Source organism: Pempheris klunzingeri, chromosome 4 (assembly GCF_042242105.1).
Source record: "Pempheris klunzingeri isolate RE-2024b chromosome 4, fPemKlu1.hap1, whole genome shotgun sequence".
Taxonomy (NCBI): domain Eukaryota; kingdom Metazoa; phylum Chordata; class Actinopteri; order Acropomatiformes; family Pempheridae; genus Pempheris; species Pempheris klunzingeri.
This window is the reverse complement of record NC_092015.1, coordinates 22,969,185-22,977,577: the sequence shown is the minus strand read 5'-3', so window position 1 is coordinate 22,977,577 and position 8,393 is coordinate 22,969,185. Positions and strand designations below refer to the sequence as shown.

Genomic DNA, 8,393 nt, shown 5'->3' with positions numbered 1-8,393 from the left:
TTTAGCATAAAGACAGAATATCCATTTCTGGTTCCTCCCTGTATTGACTGTCAGAGAAATGTCATGGTCCATGTCCAAACTGAACCTTGATGTCTGGACTGTATTCCCATCAGCCTCAGAGGGATTTTTTTTCTCCAACAGTTTCACATGTGTAACCTCCATTGATGCAGAGGACTCAAATTGCTGCTAAACATCTGTGAAGAAGTTAAACACTGACTCCAGAGGAGAACACACAGGATTCAACAGAAGCTTCTCCTCCACCATGAGCTGTCTCAAATGAAAGACTTGAAAGAAAATCTCAAGCAGCACAAAATCCACGTCTGCCCCTACTGATATATTCCTCCTAGTAAAATCACTTGTTCTCCTGCCAGAGCAACTACCATGAAGAAGGAAGTAAAGGGAGTAAAAAGTGGAGTGCAGCATGAAGACTGGTGGAGGGGCAGGATGGAGGAGGAAGGGGGGATGATTGTTTTCTGGCTTATCAGACTATCTTCTTGATGCTGGGTCTCTTGAAGCTGCCTGCACTGCGCTGCTTCTGGACCTGACTGGCTGAACCGTGGCGAGTGCGACCCCCACTGGATAGAGCAGAACTAGGGGACAGCTGGACGTTCTCCTTATCAACACCTGGAGGATCATAGGGAGGACAGATAACACACTCTTTTAGCACACTTGCTTCATATTATGAACAGAATTAAAATTTTTAGTGAGCATGTTGTGCACGATTACAGCACAAGTAGCCTATTGATGCTGGGTCTGTCAATCACGTGACACTCACTTGGTTGTCCGTTGACAGTGGCAGTTCTTTCCAATATCTGTTGTATTAGACACTTTTTGTCAGGCAAGCATAGGATTTATGAGCTGTGTGTGCTTTAAGTTGTTTTAAAACCCTAAAGCACTCTTTAAAACACTCAATATATTAGAATAATATACCTTTCTAGTTTCTTTCTGTATTAGAATGAATCCTCAAGTTTCTTGTAAAACATTATGTTATTCTAGCAAACTTCCCCTTTTCCTGTCATTTATGATAGCTCATGAATGCACAGCCCCTCAGTATCAACCACCAAGTTCTGTGGTAATCTGTGAGAAACACTCACAGTTTTCATTTTGTTGATGCTTTTGAATCATTTGTAGTGATTTTCCTTCTGTGACGTACTAGAAACTATCAAACAAGACAAAAAAAGATACATTTGATATCATTTGAACTTTCTTTATCAACTTCAAGTACTGAATTTTTCTCCATCTGATGTGTTCTTTTTTCAAATAATGAGGAACTCTGGCATATACAGGTGACTTGCTTCTTTTCTCTTTCCTTTTTTAGAGTGACTGCAGTGGAGTGCACTGGAGAGTGACTGAATTACCTGGAAAGAGGAACTGTGGTGTGTGTGTGTGTGTGTGTCTGTGTGTGTGTCTGTGTGTGAGAGAACGACAGAGAGACCTGATGAGTGCTGTGAGGTGACCAGCGAGGTCATGGAATTAGACAGGTTGAGGTTGGCAGTAATGCTGAGCTGGCTCTGGCTGGTGGGGGGGTAGGGGGAAGTGGGCGTCCTCAGCTGCTCCTCCCCTCGCTCCTCATCAGCTGCTGGTAAGTAGCTGTCTATCAACGCCTCCAGAAACTTGACAATCAACTCGGCATAGTCCGGTATCTGTGTTTGCTGCAGGTGCGTGGGTGAGTGTTGGTGGGGGAAGAGAGAAGATGAAAAATTTTAGGCTGCTTGACAACAGTACTGACTGGTTTAACACTACTGATGATCAAATATGTGTTCATTCATCAAGTGTAACCTAATGATTTATGTATAATCACTGAAACACAACAAAATCTTTATTAGAATTATCAATACTACATCATACTAACACAAACACCTAATTTTTACACCAGTCCATGTCCAGATGATTTAACTTGTATTATGTGAAAACATTACTTAATTCATTCATAACCTAATTTGTTGTTAATCACTCAAATTATTGGTCTTCTTTTATGCTAATATTGCGCAATCTCTATGGAAAAAAAGGGTTATTGTGTAATTATTGGCAAGTTTTGGTCACTGTGAAGCTAATCTAAAACATTGCCTTTTTGTTTGAATTACTTTCTATTTGCGAAAACAAAAAATCTTTTTTAGCTATTTAGACATCCTTTAATTGTTTGTTCATTAACTAATCACTGTATTTGAAACAGGGGTCTCTGTGAAAGTTCCAGCAATATGCAGCTGCATCATTTGCTTCTCAGTTTTCAGAAAACTAAAACTTCCTAGGGGGAAAAAGTATTTCAGTTTTGTATTTCACAGTTTCAGCATTCAATGATTAACTTGATCTCAAATGATCTCCAACCTCTCTGCTCCTGCTGTGTGTTGTGTGTGTGCATGTGAGTGTGAAGCAGATGCATCATATATCGCCACACCAAGTGGCAAGATGGTTGCAGAGCTGTCATGACATTTCTTAATTAGCTCATTATTTCCTAAGTGGCAGTGAAGTGTGCCTCAGAGAGAATGAAAAAAATGACAGGAGGAATCATTCATACCTTAGAGAATGGTCCAGCAAACCTCCAAAGTCCATTAAAGCCAAAGCCTGTGAAGTGAAAGGAAGGGAAAAAAGGGAAGGAGGGGAGATAAAGAGGGAGGAGGAGAGGTAACATAGAAGGTAGGGGAGTCAGGGTGATGGAGTGAATGCTTTCTTATAAAAGCACAGCGCTGTTGTCTGTTATAGCTTTAGGAGAAGATGTCCAAACTGTATGGCAAGTGGTGTTAACATGCTTTGCCTGTACAAAATGTGAAAATGTCAGCATGTATTACTTTGCAAATAGGAGGGCTGGTACTGGGGGGGTGACTCCTCATGATACACCACACTCTGGACAATGCCATGGACAGGATTCAGGAGGTTGGTGTCTTGGCACATGGACAGCACAGTGTTGATCTTGGAGTCCAGCAGGTTGTGGCTAAAGAGGAAATGTAGACACAAACATGTATTGTTATGTCTGTATAAATGATGGTCTATATGCATGCATGAACACAGGTTGACAGCTTGTGCTGTGGCTGTGACTAAATGAAAGTTAGTTAACTTTAGTAAAAGTAAAATTTGACTTTTTTTCAAAGTAGAAATTCACTCCAGCAATTATCTGGAATAATTCAGCAGCTACAGGACATGTTGCAGTGAAAATTCAGCAAAGAGCTTACTGTGAAAATTCTGAGTGTAACCAACACAAAAAAAAACTACCAGCATTGTAAAATCTCAGCATAGAGCAGATATATAGCAGAGCTGAAATGCTTCATAATGTGGCAGGGTACGTCAGTATGTCTGCTAATTTGTCAAGCAGGATCAGGAAAGTTCCGCAACTTAGAAAACCACAAATTATGGGCCATATTTTCTTCTTTTGGTACCATGAAATAAGCAGGTGTCACAGATTGTTGGCATAGAAATGCTGGTCACCCATTTTCACCCACCTCAAACATTTTCATACTTTTCAATTGCAGTGCACTATTGCAGTTCAAGTTTAATGCAAATTTTCAGCCCTTCAGAGACTTTGCATTTGTGTGTATGGGGCAGAATCGCAGAATAGAGATTATTCAACCCTCATTGCAAATTAGGTGTATTGGAAAGCCTTGTTCAATGAACAACTCAAATAAGAACAATTGAAATAGCGCAACACAACTAATTTTACAGGTGGTTTCTCTAAATTCAACACAAAATGGCACTTTTAATCATCACTGCATTCTCAAAATTATTCAACCCCCTGAATAGAATCCCTCTTAAGACTACTCATTTGCAAATCAATTGTTGTCTCAAGCACACCTGATGCAACTAATCAACAGCCTCTTTAGTTGCATTAGGTGTGCTTGAGATAGATAAAATACCCGGACTGGCAAAGGGTTTGTTCACAGTGACATTTGGTGTCGAGAATTGTCCAAAAAGTTAAGAGAAGACATAATTGCCCCAAGCAAGGAAAATGATACAAAAAGATGGCAAAGGCACAAAATATTCCTAGAGATACTGTTGGAAGCATATTTCAAAGGTTCGAAGATAATCAGGAATGCTGTCAGAACCTGGTGTCTGGTTATGCATCACATTTGCGGCAGGTCATAAACGCATAAGGGTGCTCTACGAAGTACTAAGATGCTTGTGAATAATTTTGAGACTGAAGTGGTCATTAAAGGTGGCATATTTTGTTGAATTTGAAGAAACCATTTGTGGTATTAGTTGTGTTGAGGTATTTCAATTGTTCTTGTCCACTGAACACAGCTGAAAGTTTGCACATTTTTCCAATACACCAATACATTTGCAACAGGGGTTAAATAACTTTGCGTGCAACTCTATCAGTATGTTCACCTGAGTCTCCTCTCCCCAACGTTGAGAAATCTCAGTGAGAGCAATTATACTCTTTAAGCAACGTGCCTTACCTTCATGTGAATCTCCATTAAATGTTGGTGAATTCTTAACTGATATGACTGTGCCTTCACTGGCAGCAGAAAATCCCAGCACTCAAATCATGGACTTAGACATTTTCCCTCTTGGGCAGCATTTTTCAACTCTTATCTACTCATTCACACTTTCAGGTACAAACTGCATTCAAACCTTAAAATGTTTTACATCTTTTATACAATATCAGTTTTATTCAACTCAAACTCAGCCATACTTAGATGCTTTCTGATTCTTCCAATTCTTCGATCTCTTTCAGCTGCGTCTTCATACAAAGTTAAGCCAGTAACACAATTTAGCTCAAAGCCACCAATAAAGCAATGCAATTTAGCTCCCAGCTTACACTATATATTGTATGCGTCTTTCCTTTCCCACTTTTCTTCCTACATACATTCTGGCGATCAATCAAATTTTTAATCCTATTAAAACTACTCAAAATATTCTACTACACGACTACACTCTAACAAAAAGAAAGGCAATATTGTTGGCTACTTACACAACTGGGAAAACTTTTGGGAAGACAACACTAGCTTCAGCTAAGTACTCGTAAAGAATTCGCTGGTCAAAGTCATCAGTGGTGTATTTGACCTGGGTGGCCTGGAAAATCAGAGCAACATAACAAGCAGAGTCAGTAAATACAAGATGAAAAGTAACAGCCTTTGATTACTATCCATCATATTCCACTCATTTGAAGTTTGTAAAGATGTGAGATGCGTTTCCTCACCAGCACAGTAAGCAGCAGAGCCTGGATCTTTGGGTCTGTCAATACCTCCTCATCCAGCAGGACATTGGACTCTGATACTGACACCTTGCGAAGGTGAGAGTTTCCAATTCTTTGCGTCTCTGTAAATATCACATGGTGGATTTGCATTAAATATCTCCTCAAAGAAACTTATATCATATCAGACGTAGAAAGACAGGCCAGGCTGTGCTCTTACCTAACTCGTAGTCATTCTCTGCTACACGTCTCATCTTGGGAGGTGTAGTCATACCTGACTCCATCTCTGGTCTCTTTGGTGCTTTAGAGTCTGATATAAGATGATCAAAGCTCTTCCTGGTGCCTTGCAAAAATACAAACACAACAAATACATTTACGATCTGTAGCTTTAAAATACAGGTTTTATTTTTGAATGCTGCTCCTTCTAAGGAAAGATCAACATCTACTGTACATAGCAAAAGGATAAGTCATACCCAGGAGCTTCTTCGTATTGGCCTGTGAAGGCTGGCCCATGTCCAGGCTCATGGACTTGCGTGTTCTTGGGCTGATCTGGCCCACTGTCGGGTAGTGATGGGCGGAAAGGTAGCACTCTGAAACCTGAGGTGACGCCCATGGCTGAGTTTCTCGCAGAGCTCTAAGAGCAAGGTCAATAGACAAAGGTCAGATAACAGAAGACAACATAATGACTCATTAAAACCTAAAACTCAGACAATGAATGATATGAACCAAACTATGACATATGGAATTCTCATTACCTTTTATTTTTAAATTATCTATCAATACTAGATAACACAAAGAGAGCCTGCCAAGGTACTACACAAACCCGACATTATGGTTCAAAAACCATAGATTGTATCGATGAACACATTCCTTCATGAGCATTGGAAAAGTTTGTTGAAGATGTAAGTTTGTAATTAGTTTGGAGAGAGTTAAAAATGACTAAGATATCAGAGTTAAAAAAGTCCCACATTTATGTGTTTGATCAAAAGCTTCAGATGCAAAATAATATGAGTGAATGAGATAGTTGAACGGATCTCTTGTTGTTTGAGGCTGTGAATTCAAAAACAGAGTGTAATTGCTTCCATAGTTACATGTCTGTGACAGGCACAAATTTTCCTACATTTTGATGTAGTAGTGGGAGCAGGGTTAATAAGAGATTTTTGGACGATTTAAAAACTCCTTTGCACTCTGGGGATGATCTCACTCACTTTAGCTCTGAACATTCTGCCTCTTTTATAGTAATGGAAAGTATTTCAAATTTTAGATCTCCATTCAAATGAATGGACACATTTTGAGTTACTTTTTCTGCAATAGCAAAAAAATGGTTGGGCCAATCTCTAAGAAAAGACATCTGTGCTGGCAACGGTGTAGGACAAGTTCTTCGGTGAAAAATATATGGAAGAAGAATATGGAAAACTAGAGAATGCAATTTCTGAAGACATTTCAGTATGCATGCTGAAATTTCATCATCCTTCCTCATTCAAAGGCAGACTGGCCTTTGAATGAGGAAGCAGCTGCTGAAAAGTTGACACTGAAATAAATTTCGGACTTTTGGTGGGATATGTCCAGCTATGGTCGGAAAATGACGAAGGATGCAAAATATAACAGTGTTTCTCCTACCATTATATTAGGGGAGCGCCCCGCCCCCCCCAACGGCACCCCCCGCCTCCTCTTGAAGGTCAAGTTAATGATATTTAATTTTATTTTCTATATAGCACCAGATCACAACAGAAGTCATTTAAGGTTCCCTTTCCTATAGAACAGGTCTATACTTTGTTCTTTTATTAAACAAACTAAATAGCCTTATGTTATTTATCAAATTTACACGACAGCATGTCATATCTGTCTCTACATGGTCGCGCGTTTACAATTCTCCTCTGCTCTCTGTATCGCACACGGCGGAGTTCCGCCCCGATGTGCTGGTGCACGCACGCACGCACGCACGCACGCACGCACGCACGCACGCACGCACGCACGCACGCACGCACGCACGCACGCACGCACACACACACAGGCGAGCACACTCCCACCAGCAGACAGAGAGCGTGCATCAGAAAACATGTTGCGTCAATGACCTGAAAAGCAGACAAAAATATCTGCATTTTTTAAACACTCCCAGGGTGGTGAAGGGTGGCTCTCCTGCTCCGGGTCCAAGTACAGAAAAGAGCCCAAGTGCTGCCCGCATGTTTTTATGAGAACAAATTTTGTTTGTGAGATGGTTGTGAGAACATTTCAGCGCTGTGAAAGTTTGAATGGTATGAAAAAGTTGAATTAATATGTGAAAGTTCCAAGCACTGTACCTGAATGTGTGAAAAAGTTAGAGTAGGTTGAAGATGAGTGGGTTTTAATGATTTTCTAAGTGACTTCCTTTATAACTTTATTGAATAAGAAGGCTGAATAATTCCAAAAGTTGAATACCATCCAGAATGTGCACAAGATGTGGAATATTTTGATGTTTAAATGGAGTTACTAACTGAACATATGCATGTGCAGTTAAGAGTTGAAAATGCTAGAAAGTTGGGAAACTTTTTTTGGAAAGTATGAATGGAATGAACATGAAAAGTCATAGCTCCCTGTTCCCAGTCAAGTTGGGTATTGAATGTTTGAATGACATTCACATGAGTAAGTATGATGGATGATAATAGTGTGCCGGTGCTTGGCACAGGCCTACCAGATAGCAGCTAGGTTAATGTGTATAGCCATGTTAAAAAGCTCTGTGAAGCTGTACTTAATGCTAACATCAGCATGCTAGTATACTCACGATGATAATGCTAACTTGTTGAATAGAATACAGAATACAGGCCCTGAAAACAGTAGTCAGCATCTTAAAGTAAGTAAAGTCAAGTCATCAGAGTGTTCATCAGGCTGAATTTCAACTTTATCTATTTCGTTGTGGATGGATCATACAACTTCATTTTTGGATTTCCCCTATGTTCATGGCTCACCTGCAGCTAGGATCAGTGATGTGACTGGAGTAGGAGTCCATAGGTACGGGGTCCATGGAGATGTCAGAAATCAGTAGTGACTTCCTGTGTTTGAGACTGCAGCGACTCCGTACCTCCTCAGATACAGTGAGCAGTGCTGGACAAAATAATAAAGCGGTATGATGGTCAATGATAGCACGGCAGACCCAGACCAACCAAACCTCCATAACCAAGAGCCTACAATGTAGGTACTACGTTTTTTTTTATTAAATGTGTTCACCTATTTTTCTAAAGTAAATCTACAAAACAGAAAACCTTCCTAAGATGATCATATCTAAAAAAAG

The 8,393-nt window shown here is 40.0% G+C and overlaps 1 protein-coding gene across 1 annotated transcript in view; it reads right to left on the bottom strand.

Annotated features, from left to right (window-relative positions):
• Nucleotides 1-371: 371 nt before the first annotated feature.
• Nucleotides 372-8,393, bottom strand: part of nf1a (neurofibromin 1a) — a 133,858-nt gene continuing 125,836 nt past the window's right edge. Inside the window, exons 48-56 of the mRNA XM_070828767.1 lie at nucleotides 8,071-8,206; nucleotides 5,599-5,759; nucleotides 5,346-5,468; nucleotides 5,132-5,250; nucleotides 4,904-5,004; nucleotides 2,787-2,929; nucleotides 2,516-2,562; nucleotides 1,436-1,652; nucleotides 372-624 (exon numbers count right to left, since the gene is read on the bottom strand). Of these exons, the coding sequence (XP_070684868.1) occupies nucleotides 482-624; nucleotides 1,436-1,652; nucleotides 2,516-2,562; nucleotides 2,787-2,929; nucleotides 4,904-5,004; nucleotides 5,132-5,250; nucleotides 5,346-5,468; nucleotides 5,599-5,759; nucleotides 8,071-8,206 (1,190 nt within the window). The 3' untranslated portion in view covers nucleotides 372-481. The remainder of the gene's footprint in view (nucleotides 625-1,435; nucleotides 1,653-2,515; nucleotides 2,563-2,786; nucleotides 2,930-4,903; nucleotides 5,005-5,131; nucleotides 5,251-5,345; nucleotides 5,469-5,598; nucleotides 5,760-8,070; nucleotides 8,207-8,393) is intronic.